The sequence below is a fragment of the Dromaius novaehollandiae genome, chromosome 33 (assembly GCF_036370855.1).
Source record: "Dromaius novaehollandiae isolate bDroNov1 chromosome 33, bDroNov1.hap1, whole genome shotgun sequence".
NCBI lineage: Eukaryota > Metazoa > Chordata > Aves > Casuariiformes > Dromaiidae > Dromaius > Dromaius novaehollandiae.
In genome coordinates this window covers 308,398-329,367 of record NC_088127.1, presented here as the reverse complement: position 1 = coordinate 329,367, position 20,970 = coordinate 308,398, and the positions used below count along the sequence as shown (strand labels likewise).

General features: G+C 49.2%; 1 protein-coding gene across 20 annotated transcripts in view; it reads left to right on the top strand.

The window, feature by feature from the left end:
• BRD4 (bromodomain containing 4) overlaps positions 1–20,970 on the top strand; it is a 71,072-nt gene that overhangs the window by 17,236 nt on the left and 32,866 nt on the right. For 10 of the 20 annotated variants that reach the window (XR_010385425.1, XR_010385424.1, XM_064499242.1 and 7 more), the window contains exons 2-3: positions 8,082–8,175; positions 19,469–19,787. Coding sequence is in view for 18 of the 20 variants with exons in the window: in XM_064499227.1 (XP_064355297.1) it covers positions 8,082–8,175; positions 19,469–19,787 (413 nt within the window). In the remaining 2 variants the exon portion in view is untranslated. Of the gene's footprint in view, positions 1–8,081; positions 8,176–17,348; positions 17,408–17,499; positions 17,860–19,468; positions 19,788–20,970 lie in introns of all 20 variants that reach the window. The other 10 variants (XM_064499234.1, XM_064499233.1, XM_064499231.1 and 7 more) reach the window with 7 other exon arrangements.

The window sequence follows — 20,970 nt, the reverse complement described above, 5'->3', positions numbered from 1 at the left end:
TGCCGGTTAATGGAGTAGAAGCTCTGTCTTCAGGCTGCAGCCTCGCTCTAAAGATAGCATTTTGGTCTCGGGTAAGCGAGCTGAGGAAAGGAAGGGGGAGAAAGTCCCCCTCTTCTAACGGCTCCGTATCAGGCTTGTTCTAATAACAAAACTAGCAGCTGCTAATACTTTCTAAACCCTCTTATTTTCAGGCCTTTCAAGGCTGTCTCTGCAATTAAGATAACTGCAAATTTCTGGCATCTTTTAGACTGTGAGTCTCTGGTCCAGCCAGGCATTTGTGTATAAAACCGCTTTTCTGCTTTTAGCACCTGCTGGGATGAGTATTTGTCTTTGTTTTTTTCCTTGCGTTCTTTTTGGGAGCTGTTTTAACTTTTTAATCCCTTAAAAGCGATCAGCAATCATCAGCTCAGGCACTTCAGATCCACAGTGACGGAGCTTACCAAGCCTGATGCCGTAAGTCCGGAACGCATTTCGGAAGTGCCGAGCGACTGTGTACGAGGTAAAATGGGCAGTTTGGGGGAATTCTCCAGGAATCCAGCTGCTCTTGGATGGCTCTGAGACACTTGCCACTGATTGAGCTCTAGGTTGAAGCTCATTACTGAGGTTGGGGGCAGCTGACTGTCTTGGGTAAGTGCATTACAATGTGAACACCCGTGGAAACTTCAGGGTGCTGAGCTGCTCAAAGGTCTCCAAGGCTCGATGTTTTAAGGTTCACCGGCTTCGTTTTATGATTGATTTGTCTGCTCGCTCATCAGACTTGGAAATCTTCTGTGCTGTGCGTACTGGTGGCTTCTATTTTGCGGTTGAGGTTGGTGCTTTCGAGATCTGAGGCTCTTCTGTGAATTGGGCAGCTATTAGGGGCTGTTGATGGCATTTTTCGGCTTCATTGAAGGATCTGGTACAGCTTGTGCTGCCAGCACTGATCTGAAGTGTGTTGGGTCAGACTTATACCTTGATGTTGCTGTCTCATCTGTTAAAAAGCTCCTCAAAATTGAAGCAGTGGGGCCTGGAAGACCGTAAGAGTTGTTTAAAGCTGACTAGAGCAAATGATCTCAATCGGTGCCTTATTAAAGTAGATGTCTTTTGATGACCGTTAGCTGGTGAGATCTTCATGGTGTTCAGAAGAATCTGAATACACCTTACAAGGTTGTGTAGGATTCTTGCTCCAAATAAGAGTGAGTTTGAGCTGGAGCTAGCTCGAGGCTCTAAATTGATCTCTAGCTGGCTCTTGTTAGCGTTTGACTTCAACATTAACTAACAGCTCACGTGTTCAAGAATGAGCAGTGAAGATGCTCGTGGGGGGGGGTCATGTCCGACTTGGATTTGAGGGAGGGGGCAGATTTTGGGCACGAGCCTCCTTTAATACCAAGACAGCCTAACCAGCAAGGTAAATGCGAATGCTTGTCACCGTGCTGCTTTTGGCTGGGAAGTGCCTCCTCGCTTTTTCCAATCCTTGTGCCTTAATTGAATTTTAAATCTGTGACTCCCCGGTAGCTGGATACCTTCCTCCTCATACTGCTAATTAAAGGATTTGAGGCTAAATTGGCCTTGTTTGAAAACTCTCCTCGGGCTAAAGAGCACTAACATGTCCTTGCAGGGCTGCAGCACGTATCTAGTGGATGACCAAAGTACTTCTCCTCATTTGTACCCGGCTTTAAGTGGTTTCGTCTCCGCTGCATCTGCTGTAAGTTTTGCTACAGAGACTTAGGGTTGTTTGCAGGACGCTTTGCTCAAATGTGAATTTACCTCCGGAGCATAGAAGAAATTATGCAAGACTGAAAGCGTGAGTAATAGTTGGAGCAAAGCGGGAGACACTTTGAGAAGCCCTGTGTTTTATGTGAAAGGCGCTTCTTATTTTAAGCAAAGTTGTTAGTTTCGAATATTGGGCTTGTGTTGCATACCGGATACTTTGATTTGCCTCACGCGGCTTAGGTACCTATTACATCATGTTATGATGACCTCAGGAGTTGCATGTATGACCAAAATGTTGATTTTTGGGTGATGGGAGAATGTGATAACTGTAGCAATAGTTAAAACCTCACCTTTGACTCCTGTTGGGTAATATCGCCGAGGGATCACAGCTGGGTACTTGGCTTTGGTCGCTTCCAGAATCGGTTGCGTTTTCTTCCTTTTAATACCATCAAGGTGTTCTTGGAAAAGCGAACCAGTCTGGCAGGCTGTCACGGAGTGGGTGTTTGTCCCTGGTTCGTGTTTGGCTGTGTTGGAACAGCTGCACAGCTGATTGATCTTTTTTTTCCCTTCTTTTTCCCTTAGGGTATTGTCTTGTTTCAAAACTGGCATCAGTGTCTTGCAGAGATATCGCTAGGTACTGCTTTTGAGACCGCTGTAGCAAATTGCAGGGTTTGCTCTTAATAAACACGCGGTCGGGCTGTGCGGTATTTATGGCTGGGGTATTACCTTGACTGCAACAAGCTCGTGGCAGGTATCCAAGTATTACGCAGGTCTTGGAGAACAAAAACGTGACACCTAGGCACCAACTCGATGCAAATTGCCTTTACTTCGGTATAGTCTTCAGGCAGGTGCTGGTTTGATTTCCGTTAAATACTTAAGGTTTATTACATGTGTGCGTGAGCGACTTGATAAAGTTCTGCGAATGCAGGAGAACATCTGAGGTTAATTCGGGCGGAGGAAAAACTCCATATCCAAGACGCTGGTAACTCCGTGGTATTTATACGGTGCGAGGATGATTATTTGTTCCCTCGATAATATTCCCAGGTAAAGCTTTATCTGCAGCTTCAGCATAAAGCTAGGTTGCCTGCGTCGCCCTTGGTAAACAACATGCGTTTGCTGTGGCCTTGCTTCAAGCCAGCGGCATCGCGCAACCTCGGACGCCGCGGTCAATCCCCCGAATGTATTTTTGGGCTTGTGCACAGCTGTGCGCCGTGGCCGTGCTCCGGCCTGTACGGACTTGAACGCCGACGCGGAAACGCAGAGCCCCAGATGAATCACGCGCTGCGAGCGCCTACTTCTTCTCGCTGCCTGCAAAACAGAGCGAGAACGGCGGTCTTGGATGGTGGCGGCTACGTTTGGAAGTCCCAAATCCTTCCTGCTCCATTTTACATCCTTTTTCTGTTTGGCTTTTGCAGGTTTTATGAAAGCAGCCTTATCTTTCCGCTTGCTTTTAAGGGAGCTGCGTAATCAATGGTGCGTGCAGACACCCCTGTCTTTGGGACAACGGCTGTTTTGAGTGCAGAACAGCTCAGTCACGGGGTAAAAAAGGAGCCTCGAGGGGCGTGTTGAGCAAGAGCGTGGTTTTATTTTCCCCTCAGTCGGGATCCACGACCGATTAAGCAGCGGCTCTGCAAACGAATCGTCTCGTACGGAAGTCGCTTCCTCGATTGGGTTCAACGCGTGCCGTGCCTTTGCTTGGGAACGGCCCTCAGATCCAGCTGCGGTTGCTCCCCGGTTCTCATCCAAGTATCAGTCCTCGGCGTGGCCTTCATATAGCAGCTAAAGCACACGGTTGCAAACAGAAAATCAATATAAAAGTTACGTTTATATAAAATGTTTATCTTATACCATGTTCCTCTGGATAAACAGCACGTTCTGTGACTTAAATTCAGTGTTTTTGTATATTAGGGCAAAGCTACGTGGACAATCTTGCCTGGCATTGAAGCGTTTGATTTTTTTGCAGCGTTAACTCGCCGCCATTAACGTGCAAATCGGTCCAGAGCAATTAAAAAACACCCATTCCTCCACGGATGTGTGGCGCTGGTGGACACGATCGCTGCCGAGCTCCTGACCTACGCTTTTTGGAGCGTTTTGGTGTTTACTCGTACAAATGTTTGAACCGAACATTCGCCTGTCCTTGGAATTTGTATTTGGGCTGTTATCACGGATACCATCGGAGATGCGTGTTTTCTTTTAAACTCGCACATGCTCTTCTCCATTCCTTTTATGTCGAGGCTTTTTAAGTGTTTTTTTCCCCCACCCAATTTGCTGCTTTTTGATTTTTAAAGGGGGGGAAACAGGTTTTAAGCCTAGCTTATACACAGTGCATTTCATTTTTTAATTCCAGCGGGATATCCTCGCAGTAAAACAACGTTTATGTGTTAGCAATGGTGTAGGTGAGTAAAATCCAAACACGGGATGGGGAAAACACCAGGCCTTGTGACTGTTTTCGGCTGAATCGCCTTTTTGTACGGGAGCTAGACGAATCCTGAGGAGCGCAGCCTTCGTTTGCTCCAACGGCCTTCTTTAAGATAAGTCTGTCTAGACAAAATAAAACTTTCTCTGGCCGAACGTCTGCTCTTTCGTGTTGATCGGGACTGATGCGGAGCCTAGCTGGCCTTGTAAATTGAGCCAGCAAGATCTGCCATCCCGCAAGGGCAAGAATTTGAAGCCTCGGATATTTGCTGTGACCTCTCCTCGGCTAATGTCTGTTCTGCCATTTAGACGTAGAAGCGGCTTGAAAGAGGAGAGGTGAATAATCTCCGTGCTGGTGGGGATATGTTGTCTTGTTTGAGGGTCTGCTGCTCTGATGATTTTCTCGAAGGCAGGAATCTTCCTCGTTACACAACTCGGCCGCGTAGGACACAGCATACAGCTCTGGAAGCGAGGGGAAAAAATGCAGGAACGTCTGAACGGGGAACCTCCAAAGTTGACCCGGGCGGTAAAAGGCAGAGCAAGCCCAGGCAGGACTCCTTCTGTCCCGGCGTGCTCCAAGGATGGAAACGAGAGCTGAAGAAGGAAACGGAGAAGACCTGAGCTACGTGACCTTGTCTCAGCGGCCATGCTCTGCAGAGCTGAAGCAAAGGGAGCGGGGAGCCTTGGCTCTTCCTCTTTCTGAGATCGTATTAATCTGGCGTATCTGCAGAGAATTTGCTTTCCTATGAGAACGTACACGTGTAGGAGATAAAGTACGTTGGTTGATCGTGGGGATTAAATGCATTCAGATTTTCCCTGTGTATTTAAGTGTCAGGAACATCCTTAACTTCTTTGACGTGTGATGTCTGTCTTTATTCTTGCAGAGGTTAGAGGACGCGGTGTGCCGTGCTGTAGGGTGAGGAACTGTAACCTAAAAGCCCGAGGTGCTTTCGGGATGGACGTTCTCGTCTCCACTTAGCAAATGTGGGCACGTATTTCCCGAATGCCTGGAGAATGGGCACTCTGTCGCGGTCTTCAGCTGCTTCGAGAGCGAAGGGTGGTGGTTGGTGATCGCTTAGGCTGAGCGCGGGCTGCCGCCCTTAATTCAGCTGGCTTAAAGCTCTCGTGACATCCCTAGCGAAGAAAAGCAGTGGGGGATATGGGGACAGATAGGAAGCGTGATTGCAGAAAGCCCGTTTCCTTAGGAACTTCAACTCTAAAGCTCCCCAAAACACTACTGAATTCTTCAAAACAGGCTACCATCTGGTGCCTTTCAGCAGGAAAATGCATTTGGTGATATTTAGCGTACAAATGCCTCTTTCTGAAGAGCAAAGGAGGGAGCCTTTTGGTGCAGGAGGCTTGTGTGGTCCCCCAAATTTGGCTCTCCAATATCAGAAAGATGGAGTCTGCCTTTTTTTCATAAAAACTGGTTTGTAATTAAGCAGCGGTGAAATGAAAACGTCAACCTTTTCCTTCTAACCGCATCTTTCGAAGGTGTTTCGATTACCCCCCGTCGGTCTTCGTCACGTCCTTTGCTCTTTTCCATTTTGTGAACCTTTGCGTTTCCTATTTTTCAGGAGGATCGTGTACTTGCAGGTTTTTCTTGCTTTTCAAGGGTCAGTAGCTCCCGTAGCATTAAAAGTTTAAAAAAAATATCATTGCTTTATGTGAAAGCGCCTGTTAGGTTCTAATTTTATCTCGGACGTTTCAGTTGAAGCAGAGTAAATGTATTTCTTCTAGCTGTTGCCCGAAGCTTTTCAGTTCTCAGCTGTAGCGGTTAAAGCTTCACTGTTCGTGTGGATTAGTCGTCCGACGAGCTAAACTAGCAATATCTACTGCCACTGCTAAGGTCAGTTAAGGAGGGAAGCCCTTAAGTATAGTTTTACCAACAAAAATCTAATCTGCGTAGCTTGTTTTTGGATGATGGATATAATTCCTTTATTCCTTTATAAGCTGGTTATTCTAGCTCTAATGCAACCCTTTTTGTAATGTAACTCCGTCCTTTGTTTTCCCATGTTGCATGAATTGTTTGCTAGTGCTGCAGTGTTTCTTCTTGGTCTCAGCCTTTCTTAAAACAATACTTTATGGTTTGTTTTGTTTCTGTTTGTTTAGCGACAACCCTCACACCCTATACGCTTGTTCGAGCCCCGACTTGTACGCGTGCATTAATCACGGCTGGGACGTTCTCCTCGAGTCGGTGATTGCCAGCCTGCGAACGGTACCTGCTTGCTCTGATTTGTCTTTTCCCTGGCGAAAAGATAGTAGAGGCCTTCTAAATCACTAATTTCTAGCTTGTTTCTTCGTAATTGCAGAACCTTCCTCGGATCCCTGCCGTTTTCCCTGTGTTTGCTTCTAGGTGGGTGTTTTTTCTCGTGTCTGGACTTAATAATCCATCCCTACTGGGGAACATAATCTACCTTCTGCGTGTTTGGTGGCTCTTAAAGGAATGCATTTTTAAGCAAATGGCCTCTTCCTCTAAGCAGGCGGTTACCGCACGGTTCGGTCTTTGGGGACCGAAGAGACGAGGAAAAAAGCGCTTCCTGCATGTACGAGAGGCTCTAGCTGTTGCTGATGTGAGTCAGCAGAACCACTTCTGCAAAAAACTCGTACGAGGTTTAAATCTGTGTTTTGCGTTATCAGTTAAGCAAAACATGATTAGCGATATATTTGTAGTGTTCATGGCGCAGGGCTGTTAATGGAGATACTCGTGAAATATTAATGCTGACAGATTAGATTTTCTTTCCAGGTTTATATTCGATAGAGTGGCAAATTCCCTTCAAGGGGCAAAAACAGGGCTGCATCTCCCATATATCTCCCGGTAAAGTAAAACTAGGGTTTTTCTCATTGGTAAGCGATGAAGAAATAGCATTATCTGCTTATTGCCTCTAGCGTGAAGCAAGCTGATCCTGGATGTGGTGGATACGGGACGCTTGGTGGAGACAGGTTAGGAGATGCTCTTGGGTGCCTTCAGCAGGCTACTGGGCTTGTGAATTGGGTGAGCTTGCGGGCCTCCGCTGTCTGCAGGAAAGACGATTGGAGACAAGGAAAAAACATAGCCAACCTGTGTGCGTCTTTCCCGAGAGCCACAAAGTGGCCTTGGTTCATGCTTCACTCCTGTCACCTTCCGGGAATTTTCCGCGTGGAAGCGATGGTAACGAGAACCTTTTTCATGCCGTAAGCTGTCACCTTACCAGAGATCGCCTCCACGATAGGAGCTTAATTCTCTTTGTGCTTTTTTAGGTAACTTCTGTGGAAAGATCGAGAAGTGCGATTGCGTGTCGGAGCGGGTGCTTTCCCCGCGTTGTGGCTGCGGATTAGTCGTAGGCTCCCTGCAAGCTGCTAGCCCGGGCTTTAGCGTTGAGATGTCTGAAGTCGGGCGGTAAGCCAGAGCGCCGAGTTAAGCCCAAGTCTCGTAACTGGCTTAAACTTTTATGGGTGCGGACAGGTCAAATGAGTCACCCTCCGGAGGTGCCTTGCTGTCGGCTGCTTTATTTATCGGTGAGATTGGAGACGCCGCTCGGGTGAATCGCAGCCCTCGAGCGAGGCCTAGCTCAACTGCAGGTCAGTCTTTTTTGTCTGAGGAAAGCTTAATGTGATCCACGCTAGCTGGAGTATGGGAAAAGAGGGGTGTTGGATCAGTTAACTCGAGCGGGATTCCCTTTCTCAGTCTCTTTATGCTTCCGAGGGTGAAGGCTTTAAACGAAGGTCCAGGTTGTTGACTCGCAAAATGGAGGCTGTGGCGTACCTTAACCTGTCCAGATTGGTGCTGGGATGTCTTTCGTCATAGTTTCTCTTCTCCACGTTGTCGCGAATGGGCTGCTGTGGCCAGTCTGACTCACAATGTGTACTTTGTTTTCCAGATTTTGTTTAAAGAAACAAAAGCGAAAGGGTGAAAGCCTGAAAAGAGCAACTTTATCAGTCTTGATGGTTTTTGGATATAATTCTTATGTAACGTGTGTTTCTTTTCCTTACAGGTATTTCTTTCGATAGTAGCTTTGAAAATGAAGGTCAGAGGGCTCAGCTGGTGAAGACGTACAGAACGCCTCAAAGAGTCAACTCTGATTTAAGGTAACTATCTCGGCAAGTCTTAGTGCTGCGTGGATAAGCGTGTGGTGTACGGGGTGGCAAGGTGCGGTCTCGCCCGCGTTTTGGGGCGTGCCACCCTGTCCGTCGCCAACAAGGCGCTCTTTTCTGGGGGAGCGACAAGAAATAAAACGATACTGGTGGCAGCAACAAAGCAAGGCTACTAAAATGGCAGTTGTGCACAAACAGTGTTGTTTGCCCTCTCTTCTTGAGAGCTTTTCTAGGGTGAGTAAATCCTGTACAGGCTGTAGCCACTGCAGTCGCTCAGTTGCCTGTATCTTGGCCTATTTTTCTCATGTTTAGGAATATTTGACTAGAGTTTATCTGAAACTAATTTGCTTCCTTCTGTGTATCCAGCTATATTTGTCTTTCATACCTCTCTGGCAGTGCGTTGAGCATGTCTGGGTGGTCTGAGGGCTGCCATCGAGTTTGAAACGGCCGCTCTGAGGGTTTCGGTAGTCTGCTGCCATCTCAGGTGTCCATCTGACAGCGCCGTGCTCAGCTGCCCTCTCTTGAGAGTTTGTATTCTGCTCCGGTGGAGCTCAGGAAAACAGGACTTTTTGGTGTCTTTACATAGAGAACTCGCTCTTTGAAAAAGGTTTCGGTTCTGGTAGCTTGCCACAAAACGCTTTGGCGTAAAATGCCCAAATATATGGGTGGTGGTCTTTTGTGACTTCAGCCCTAAAAGTGCTTAGTTGGCTTTGCAGCACCTGGATGTTGTGGCAAAGCTGGAGTGGGAGGAATATATTTATCAAAAGACTTTTTTTGGTCACGGACGCAGCCCAAATATTATTACGGTGATTGGTTTTCCGAAGTCTCTTGTGGAAAACGCTATATTTTAAATATGTGTGCCAGCCTTTCTAGGAGAAGCCTGTCCTTGGAGGTTTTTTTTTTTTTTTTTTTGCTTAGTGGACAGCAAGAGGCAAAAAGGGGGGAAAAAACCCCCTTCACCTCCACAGAAAAATGAAAAGAGCAGCTCTTGTAAGTACTTGGTTGGTGTAGGGAGTGGGCACCAAATCTTTTTTGCTTTCAACAATGTGCTTTTCTATGAGGGTTGAAATAACCTCACACTTGAGTCATAGCTGTAAGATACTTAACAAATTTGGCGCTATAGATAAAGACGAGAGCGAGATGGATTAAAAACTGTCAGCTCTTCTGAGTTGTATCGTCACTAACGCTTCGATCCTGCGGCGGTCTTCTCCATCCGTCTTGGTGCGTCTGGTGCTCTGGGGGTTGATGGGATTGAGTTTAGGAAAGGATTCACATGGAAAGGCTGAACTGGGTGCCGCTGTTCGTCTCGAAATTTTTGGGGGGAAACATTCAGGCCTGTCAAGATAACCGGCCAACTAACGTGGACCTCTCTTGTGAGCTGGCTAGCAATACGTACTGATGTGCAAATCCTTATCCTTTGGCACAGTCACTTGGCGGCAATGGGAGCCCATGGGCCTGAAGCAGTTCGGTGGTAGGTGCTTCCAGGTGACGACATGGGGTGCAAAACTTCCAGGAGGCATCAAGTTGGGCAGGTGGTGGACTTGGCGTGGTGGTTTGGGCAGTTGGAGGTGCGTCGTAGAACGGTGGTGGTCAGTTTTTCATAAAAACTCACGCGTCTAAATCTGGGGCTGTTGATGGACAGAAGACCGACCATTTGGTGGTGCTGAGGACATCTCGGTTCTTCCCACTGGATGGAGACTGCTTTGATACACTGGATTTTTATCCCTTAAGTCTAGTTTTGCATTTGCTACACTGGGGTGAATAATCCGGGATACAGGCTCTAGCACAGTTGCTTCTCACAAATGTTTTTGGTTTCTGGGATCATTCATTTTCAGCAGAAATGGATCCCGTCCAGAGAATTACCTTGGTAACTAAATGTGGGTGCAAAGCGGATCTGTTTTAGTTGTAAACCTAAAATATGTAACTGCGCTGAGCCAGGGGAGAAAAAGCCGATAAAATATTCACTGAGAATTTTCTGCGGCGTGGCTCAAAAACCGCCTTAAAACTGCGAGGCTGAACCAAACGGGAGCCACTTTTTTGGAACGCTCCTGCTTGGCTCAAGCAGGAGTCTCCGAAAGGAAGACTGCAATAACCGCGCGCGGCCTCCTGTCCTGCCTCGGTGAGAAGGATGGTGGTAGGAATGGCAAAAAAAGCCTTGAGGAAGGTCTCAATTATGAGCCATCACCCTAATTATCTAGTGCTTTCTCCATCCCTCTTTTTTTTAAAGAAGTATCAAGTAGCAGCTAATGAGCTAGCTTATCAGGACACTTGCGTCCTGTTTGAATATCTACAATAAATTGATGTTTCTGTGGATTGAATATCGGTAATTTTTATTTATTTATTTATTTATTTTTAAGAAAACCTTCTCTGGCTGTCTATTGCTGCTTAATACTTTGTTCAGCATAACCGTGCTAGCTCAATAAAAGCCGATGGACTGTTTGGTCTTTCAAACGTGACAAAAGCTTTACAGCGTAGACTGTGTGAGCTCTTGGTGGCGGGGACGTTCTTTGGTGTTGAGCGCACCAGGAGTTTTTGCGGCACAAAAAAAGCGTGAGTCTATGGGTATGTAGGCTCTGGTTTAAGTGGAATCAGGAGTTGCACACCACATATCTTTTTCTCCTTTGAGTTATGGAGCCTAAAAATAGGGAAAAATCTGCAAAATATGATGCTCTCAAATAGTGGGGACGACAGAACAAGTTTGGACAGAGATTTTTCTTGGTGTTCCCAGCAGCAAGGCCCATTGCTGCCACGTCGTCATCCTAGAAGGGAAAGGGAAATCCCATTCTTTGGGACAAAAGAGCAGATAAAACCCTTCCAGCCTAGAAAGCTGCCGCGTTCAGGGCCTAGGACGGACGGGGTAATTCCAGAGTTCACCATCTGCCTCCAGAGCTTTCGCTGGACGCGAGTAGCCCGCATCTCCTGGAGCTCGAGGGAGCCAACGGAGCCGAGATAAGTAGGAAGCGCTTGAATAACATCCGTGCGCCTGGAGCGCTGGGGAGAACTGCGCAGGTAGCCGCCGAGGTCAGCTTCCCCGTAAGCATGTGAGCGAGGATTAAGGTTTCTAATAACAGCCCGTTGCGGTATGACCATTGGATTTGTTCCAGACAATGCAGTCTGGCTGGTGGCACGGACGCTGCTCTCACCAGCTGCCTAAATCGGTCAGATGGAAAAGTAATCCTATTTGTGCTTCCCCACTGACACAGATTGCGTAATTGGAAAGGGGCAGATCGGCTGTGAATCGGAATTAACTGCTAGCGGGTTTTTTTTTCTCGTTAATAGTTCGGTCTCACCTCGGTTGTAACACCTCGCTGTTTACGAGGGATAACAAATGTCCACCCCGAGCTGGCTATGAGAGAACGTCTTGTACTCTCGTTTTTGGATGGGATAGCAAAGATGTCGTGGAAGCTGGGCTGCAAAGAGCTGAGTAAAGCTACGCCGTGGGGCAGGGCTTGCAAATGCTGTTCCTCTGGGTATGAATAAATTCACTTAAATAGCACTTTCTGGGCAGCAAAGTGTTTCCAGCACTGGGAACGACGCTGTCAGGTCAGGTAGGCATAAAATAATATAAACTGTAGACCTGAGGAGAGCTTAGTAGTGTAGCGAGGATTTTGCAGGAGAGCTAGTGCTTGCTTCCAGCTGCTAAAATGTCACGAGCATCCGCGAGCTGACATTACTGCGGTGCCTGCAGCCGCTCTGCTTGCCAAAGGGAGGTTATGTAAGAGCCCGGAAAGGCGCTCATGCTGCGAGCGAGTCGGAGCCTTTGAGCCAGGGCACGGTGCGAAACGTCCTGTTTCTTGCCTGGATTGCTGCTAAACGTATCCCCGAACTGGGAGAGCTTTCCAGCTCCGCACGTATGCTTTGTCCGGGATGATTGCTGGTCCCGGCGAAAGGCTCCATGACAACTTGCCATGGGATTGTAACTTTTTTTCCATATCTTACATGGTAGAGATCTTTTAGCTTATAAACATTCTGTATCATACTGTGAAATTCCAGTGCTAGCTTTGTTAAAGCATCTTCATTAAACTTCTCTCGAAAACGCCTCTAATCTCGTGACTGCTCTTTTTGTGAGCAGATGCTCAGGCCCAGCTGCCGGGGAAAGAGGACTGACCTGGCTTGGCCAGAAGGAAGGCAGAGGGGAAGATAAAAGCAGCTGAAGGCAAGAGTAAAGCTTAATAGATGTTTAAACAATGACACCTCTTTCTGTGTAGTAATAAGTAAAGGGAGATAGCGGGAATGGGATTTTATTCTCTACCTATATGCGGACAGTCTGCAGCGGTCACTTGGGGCTTCTCTTTTTGGGTGGATCACACTGAAAAGAGCCGCTGTCCCATCTCACCGCTGTCTCCTTTAGGGTGAAATGCTCTTAAGTCTGGTCCGTGCCCGAGTTGAATTCGGGTGGAGACACCTATGCTGCAGTTTCCACTAATGTGCTGGCGACTCCGGTGTGGATTAATCTTGCCGAAGATGTTTCTGAAGTGTCTGAATATCAGTATGTAACAGGAAAAAAGAGGTATTGCACACCTGCCCCCAGCACTTTGGAAATCTCGGCTCTGCCTCTGCTAGTGCTGGATCAGTCTGACTTAACTCAGCGGCGCGTAAAGTGGATGTAGCCCCCGTCTTCTGACTCCCGGACTCCTTTGAAATCCATGGCATTTATCGCAGACGTATTCTGAAGCCCCTTCCTTTAGGACTGACTCGCATGTTGGATAATTAGGTAGCTAAACCCCAAACTGTTCAGCTGGTATGATATAAATTTCCTCCAACAGCAGCCTCCATGTGGGGAAAACATGATTTTTTTCCTTGCTTTCCCATCCTAGCGCGTGTTGTCATATCGCTGGAGTTGTGTTGAAGTACTTCTACCGTCGGAGCCAGCGCCGCAGCCTGCTTCCCTCGCGAAGCCGCGGCTGCAGCTTAGTCCAGCTCGTTTCCAGGTTAGCTGGCAGAGACGGAGCCTGCCAGCGCCGCGCGAGCCACGCCACTGTGTTTTCGTGACAACACTCGCAGCGCGGAGGCTGGCTTTCGAAAGCTTCGCCCCTCTCTTCGCTTCTGCGCCGTGCTTCAGTTGTGTAACTACGAATAAACTGCCTGAAGTCGCTGTGGCATGATGTAACCAAACCTGGTGAGACATCTGCCGCAGTCCCGCTCGCGCGTGAGCCTTCCCTGCTCCCAGCCCGCCCACGATGTCACGATAGCAGGAAGGTTTTTTCCTCGTTGGCCGGGCAGCGGAGCCCGAGGGGACGCCTTGGCCCTGCTTCAAAACTGCATTTGCCGCTGCAAAACGCGGATGTGCTGCCCGGGCTTGCGTAGCCGCTGCTGCTCCGCCACTGCGTTAACCCCTCGCTCACGTCTCCAGCCGCTGTGTGAATGCTACGGACCAGGCCGAGCTCTCTGCTTCCGTGTTTTTTTTGTCTGTCTTTTTTTCCTCTTCTCCCTTCTCGCCTCCAAAATGAGATTAGCGACAGGCGGAAGCTGGCTCCTTTCCTCTTCACTCCCTATCTAATAAAACAAGCCTTTGGATGCTGTGGTTCTTCCCCCTGGCCTTGCACAAGTCCCTTTTTGCATCTCACATGGCAGAACCCACTTGGAAAACATCTAGACGTAATGTCAAATCCTCCATCGGGGGAATATAGCCACCACTTTGGGAGCAGCATCCCCTTTTCCCACTCTGTAGGGTGCTGTCCGTCCTTGCCGGAGAGGCGTTCCTGGAGGGAAGAGGCTCTTTCTTTTTATTTTTTCATGCTGTTTAATAAAAACAAAACTGGCCTGCAAGGGCTGAGGGCGGAGGCCTGATAAAGGTTGTTCTTTTCTCTTTCGGCTCCTTAGGTCGAGCGCAATGGCTGATCCTGGGAGACTCCGTTTCTCCTGGGGGCCCTTTCCCAACTTTAGAGATGCCAATTATCCCCATTAAAGCATTATGCAGACTCCTGGGTAAAACAGGCCCTTTGCTGTGCAGCAGGTGCAAACCAGGCCTAACCTGTCTGAAATTTCCCCTCGGCTCCGCTTTCTGTCTCCGCTTCGAAACACGGCTTTGGAAATGGAGGGGGCCGCTGGGTAGAACGTCCATCAAACATCCTGGAGGACCAAGCGATGCTGTTGGTCCCTTCCCGTGGTCGGCGAGCTGTGCGCGCAGGATTAAAACCAGCGTGGGAAAGGGAAACCGCTTTGGGGGGCTTTTCGGATGAAATTAGGAAGCGTCAGTTTTGCGTTTAGCTGTCAAAGCTATTCTGGGGGGAGACTTTGCCGGCGAAGAGTTTTAAACGTTAGCGTGATTCTAGCAATTCCCTTTTAGGTCCTGAACGAAACCCGTGGCTTTTTTTTTGGCTAGCAAACGCTGTTTTCCTGCTCGGGGCACAAACTTAGCTTTAAGACGCAACGCGCCGCTCGGGGCCGGGTGAATCAGCACTTTCGGGTGAGTCATGCTGTTAGTCACGTGCGGTTACAGTCGGGGACGACTGTGCAGAACAAAGCGTCGCAGGAGGGGGAAACGGCCCGGAAGGGGAGGCCGGAGCGCTCCGCCGACGATCCCTAGGGAGCTGCTGACCTCGCTCGCCTTGAGCAAGCTGCCGAGCGGCAGTGACTTCCCACCGCGGCAGCGTGTCCGGCTGCACCCGCGGGTGCCGGTGGTGCAGGGAAGGGAAAACCTGGTGGCCTTGGCCAGCCGGCAGAGCACGGGTGCTCCTGGGACTAAATATTTAATTATTTTTTTATCCCCGCTAAGGTCTGTTCCAGATTGTCCTTGTGGTTGCTGGTTATTGCGCTTTTGCATCCTTCGGAGCGGTGTATTCCCAGAATAGTCCCCCCCCCCCCCCCCAAGTCCAGGTAGAGTCTTCTCCAGGTTTTCCCCCCGCTGTTAGATGCCGACATCTCTGATGAGGCGAAACTTTCCCGCGTTTCCTCTTCTGCGGGGTCCTGCTCCGCTCCTGTGCTTGGTACCGCTCCCGGATCTGCCCTTCCGTTCGTGGCCTGACCTGGCTTCGGTCCAAAACATCTGCCCTTTCCAGCAAGCCCAAAATAACCGGCAGGCGCAAATGAAAAGCGGTGCCTTCTGCTAGTTTCCTTGCTCGTACCGGCCTTAGAGAGGTCCCACCGTTCCCTTCCAACTTACAAAGGTTTCTGCCTTTTTTTTTTTTTAATATAAGTGTTTGCGCCTGCTGCCATCTCAAGCTGAACGTGCTCAAGATCCCTCCTTCCTCGCTGCGTTCTGTCGCCCTTAAACATCTCAGCTTCTTCTGTCCTGCTGACGCCCATCTTCAAGCTTCCTCCTCATTGCTGCTCTGGTGGGTTGGCAGCGCTTCGAAGACTTAATTTTTCTCTCCAAACAGCAAGTTTGGTGCTTCTCTTCTTTCTGACTTAGCTCCTGCCTCTCTTCCAGCAAAGCTATTGAATTTGTTCTTTCATGGATGCTCTGGTTCACGTGGCCACTCGCCACCTTCGATGCCCTCCAGAATTGGCCTCCTCCTCCCAACCTGTGGCCGTTTCCCCCTTTGTTGTGTCAAGAACGTAAATTTTCAAGAGCTGTTTCTCCGTTTTTTTTGCCCAGTAACCGTCTATCCTTTCCCCAGTCCCCGTCCCCCCTCGGAGACGGAGGTGCTCCTCCAAAGGCATTTGATTCCTTCCTCCGCGTGGCCTGGCAGTACCCTCTGCCGGCTCCTGGGCGGCATTACAGCCCCGGCCCTTCCCGGCTCCGGAGGACAGCCGCCGTGCAGCTCGGCGGCTCTTCCCTGGGGAAAACGGTGGAATTTGCATGACGTAAGCGTGCGGATCTGGCGAAGCACAGGAAAGCGCAGCCTGCACGAATTTGAGTCTCTCCAACGAATTTGAGTCTCTCCAACGCTACAGTCTTGACGGGCGGCAGCGATGAAATGCGATCTTCCCTTCTTCAGGGCAATCATTCTGGACCACTTACGGTAACCAGATAAACTCAGAGAGACGGAAGAGAAGCCGTCTGCGATAGTTTTGCCTGTTGGCATGATACAAACTTCCCAAAAAGTCGCTGCACGAGGCTGGTTTTCCTTCTCCCTGCTGCGCTCTTTGCCTTGTTGGCTGGAGGCTCGTAGGCCACGGTTGACCCAGTCCATCCCTTCGTCAGACTTCATCTTTCCCACGAGGTTTCTTGGTGTCTCGCTCTACCAGATGTCTTTGAGATGTCTGTCCCACACTTGAGTTATTTCCTTATCTAACGATGCGTGTGAAGTTTTGGTGTTGCCTAATTGCAGTAATGAGGTAACTGTCTTTCCTGATTTTTCACGTTATTGTGAATAAACGTATCTTCTGCCAAACGAGAACATCCAATGTTGCAACTAGTGAAGTTACCCAAGGTTTTGCGGTCGCCAAAACTGGAGATGGTGATAAGTTAGGAGAATACCTTACCGTTCAGTAAAAATCTGGGTTTCCGTTTTCCGTACTGCAGCTGTTCTTTGCCGTTTTGCTGCCGAGCTTTAACTGCTGAGGACACACTGGTTTACCGGACGGAGTTTTATTAAACTCCCCCAGATTTTTATTCCGTGGCTGAGAATATCCTTTGTATCATTCATTGCATTTTTTTTTTCCCTGAGAAATGAGAGGCAGGTCAAGGGCAGAGCAGCTTCTTAGTGTCCGGGAACATCCTGACCGCATGAAGCAACCCGGTCAGTTCTGTGATATCCGTGTTCCTCTGCTGAATTAGTCTTCTCAAAGAAGAAAAGACGAGAGTGCCAAAGCGTCCTTTATTGGTGAGAGAGCAGGGGATTGATGTAAACGGATATATTTCCAGCTCATCTGTTAAAAAAGCTGGTAGCGCATTAGAAAGAGTTCCAAAACCCGAGGGACTTGTTAGGATCCCTCAGAAGGAACAAGACGACGGCGATACGTGCGTGAAAAAGGGAGCCGGTTGACGTCCGGGTGCGATACTCGCCACCCTCGCCAGGTCGTTAGGATCTTAAGTGGAACGGGAAGCAATGAAAGCAATCGGGAAATAGTTTCCCTTTGCGTAAAAGACTCCTTGGCTTCCTCTTACAGGCGGCTCTCGGAGAGCTGTTGTAACAGGGAGCCAAAGGAAGACGGTCGCTCCTAGTCCTTGAGGTTCCGGATTGTGGGAAAGGGCTTTCCGTAAAGGCGGAAAACGCCTGCAAGCACCTCGGCCAGCGGGGCCGGTTCCTCCCTTCTGTAGAGGTGTCTTGTGTTTGCAGGGACTAACGCGCAGGCGCCTCCGTTTCCTCGGACAGGGCCCCGAAGGTAGACGATCCAGGTAAAGGGAACAAGGGTGATGCTCTGGAGGTCGCCTTCATTTCTGATGCCTTCTTTGATGCCTCAGATTAATTGCTTTGTTTGTTTCATCAGATACAGTATCTAAAGGCATTTGTGCCTGAAGCCACGGAAGATAGATGGACAAGCCAAGCAACTTCTGACTCTGCATCATTTTCTGGGGCAAAATTATATGGCAATGTATCCTACAAGGTAATGTAGCCCCTGCAGTGAGTAAAGAGGATTCCTTTCGCTTGGCCACCAGTTCGATAAGGACAGGTTGTCGCTCGCAAGAAAGCAGCCCTCCTTTCACGTGCAAACTCGAGAGCCAACCTAGAGGGAGCAGCACGAGCTGGAAGCAAAAGTCAAGGGATTTGCGGAAAGAAAATCCAAATTGCATCCAAACGGTGTCATGTTTGAGCCAAAGCTCCTCTGGGAAGAGTCCACAGAGAGCAGGCAGGTTAATGGGGGGGAAAAAAGTGGAATGGAGGAAAACTAGGTGCAACATGAAAGCTCTGTAGAAGGAAAAGCTCTGTAGAAGGAGGTTTCCCAGGGGACAGCGCAGCTGAGCTGACAGCTCCCCAAATATGACACTCGTGTATCTACAGCTAAAGCCTCACAGCAGTAGAATATCGCAGGTGATGGAAGGAGAGTGCAGCCTGGGCCTCCCGCAGTGACCTGCAGTCTGTGACCTGCAGGCAGATACGTTCCTTGCGAGGCGCTTCGGCTTGCTCGGAGCCCTGCGAGTTAAAATGCCAAAGTTAAAATGCCAGAGAACAAAACCCGATGTTGCCCTTAGCGCGTTACTTGGTCGGCTTCGTTCTCGGGCCAGTAAAAGTGACGGATTTAAAGCAGGGGGTTGAGAGGGGCCGATGCTTGCTGGGGCCTCAGAAACCCGCGAGGGAGCTCGCAGGTAAAACCTCACAGACGTGTTACCGCTCTTGCTGTTAGTCCCTCGCTGCGGTACATGTCGAGACCACGTCTCCCTACCCAGTGACGACCAGAGACGCTGGGCCGCTATGCGGCATGAGAAAAACTCGGCCAGAGGCGCTTCTAGCGAGCATATACTTATTTTACTCGGCCAAAGTATATGTGCGCAGGTTGGCTGAGTTTAGCACCTCAGCGCGGAGTGTTTTTTCCAGATCACAGGGACCGGTTCTGACTTTATGGCAACTCATTAGGCAGCTGCAGCCTAAGAAGATGCCCGTGCTGCATGTCTTTGAAGTGTTATCTTACCTTCTCTATATTACCCCCCGGAAGAACTCTGTAGAAACAGCAGAGACCTGTTTTTTCCAACTTTCCAGTCTTCAGAAGGATATTTATATTACATGCCTAAAGGCGATAGTGCGTATTACCCCCCCAGAGTGGCTCGCTCTGCTGTATAATGCAGCTGAAGCGTGCTACAAAAGCTTAAAAGTTCACCTACATGGGAGAACTTAGCGTTAAATTGGGGCTAGCTGACATGTTGTGGTGGGCTGGGGAGGTTATCTTGCAACAACGCAAGATTGCTGATAAATGGAGAGGAGGGAAGAGATGTTATCCTGCACCCTTCTAGCTAGAGCGCTGTAAAGAATCGAAGTTCACTGACGCTAACTTAACCTCTCTTACTAGTTCAGGTGAACCGAACCCTCAGCGAGGGCTGGGCCTGAAACGTCTGGTTCACCTGCAGAGCGCTAGCAGTTTTGCTGGTTTTATTTTCATTTGCAAGGCAGGGGAGGTTCTTGAGAACATTTAACGAGACCGTGTCCATTTTGGAGCCCTCCTTGATGGGATTAGGCAAGGGCAGGGGTCAAAATGACGCTCGCTAAGGAGCTGCAAGGAAACGCTGCTGCTTGCCGGGGAGGAGACAGCAGGTTGCCTCAGAATATCCTTTATTGCTTCCAGATCTAGAATAACGACACTGCTAGGCGCTCTCGGACAACAGAACGCTGTCGCTAAGCGTCCGGGGTGCAAAGCCTAGGTGTCCGAGCGAGGCTCGCAAAGGCCCGCCGGTTTGCTTGGAAGCGGTGCGTCGTCCTCCGAGCGTGCTGCGAAGTGACCTGTCTGTGTTCCCGTTGTTTTGCAGGGTGTCCGGTGAGGAATGCAATGGGATCAATAGCATGTCTGCGGAGAGCGGCCCTGGGACGAGACTGAGAAATTTGCCGGTGATGGGGGATGGACTAGAAACCACCCAAATGTCTACGACGCAGTCGCAGGCCCAACCCCAGCAAGGCAGTACCGTCGGTGTTAACCCCCCTCCACCGGAGACCTCCAACCCCAACAAGCCCAAGCGACAGACCAACCAGCTGCAGTATCTGCTCAAAGTGGTGCTCAAGACGCTATGGAAGCACCAGTTTGCGTGGCCTTTCCAGCAGCCCGTGGATGCTGTCAAGCTGAACCTCCCTGTAAGTAGAGCTTGAGAGAGCAGGAACCGGAGGTTGAGGAACCGACGTTCCTTGGCTCGCTCACCGCGTAACGGTAGAAATAATGAAGCCTTTTGCGTGCGGTGTGCTTTCCTCCCTTCTTCCGAAATCACAGGATCCGTCTTTGGAAATAGAGATGAGGTGGAAATCTCAGTGGCTTGGGTAGACTTTTGTGATCGAGAGTTGTCCTTTCTCAGCTAGGATGCAGAGAATGAAACAGGAATATATATTTCAGGAGTCATTTAATACAGGAACGTGGTAGTTTCACAATCTAGATGGAGCAGTGTTTGCTGCCCCAAGCAAGCGCCAAAAATTTTTAAGGAGCAGATCTTTTGTCAACCAGGGCTCTGCCTTACTGTTCCCCACAGCTCAGAGCGCTTCTCTGTACCCTGTATAACCCGTTGCTCGATCTCCGCTGCTTTGCTGCAGTCGGCAGAGACTTTTCTGGAGACCGAAACGCTTAGTGGAGTGCCCGAGCGCTCAAACAGCCGCTGGGCTGCCCGCGGCTGTGCTGCTCGTTGCCCTGCGAGGCTGCTAGTAGCCGGACAGGAGGAGTTGGAGAGAGTCAAGAGCAAAACCCGAGGGAGCTAGCAAAAAGTCGGGAGTGAAATTTAGAGATAATATATCATGGTAAATGATGGAAACATCTTTTCCGTTGGATATCTGGTTTTGGAGCCTTTCCGCTACTACGAGAAGAGGAGGTTTGCTCCATTTCTCTTTCTTCCTTGAGAAGCTGTCCCTCGAGAGTTACGGTTTTGCATAATGTGCGTTTCTTTGCCGTGGATCGTTTTATGATAACGCCCACTTTTCCTTGCCTGTTTTAAGATATCATATTGCTTAAATATATATTCTATTACTTGAGTGTTAGGCTGCATAATTTCTTTGGAATAGCAGCAACCTCGTAGTTACGCCTCGAGCGCTGGTTCTATAGCAACGGCATTTCAGCCCCTTTACTAAACATTACGCCTGAAAATAGAAGCATCTTCCTTTCTATTAGGAGGCTACGTTTAACGGGCTGCAGTAAATCTGCTCTCCTCGCTCCTCCTTGGGTTACCCCATTAGAGGTGTGAAGCGTTCGCTCCCTGTAGCGAAGGTCATTCGTTTCTTCGGAGGTTTTTTTAGAAGTTACCCGGCTCCAATACAAACTGAAAGGCCGGAATTGGGA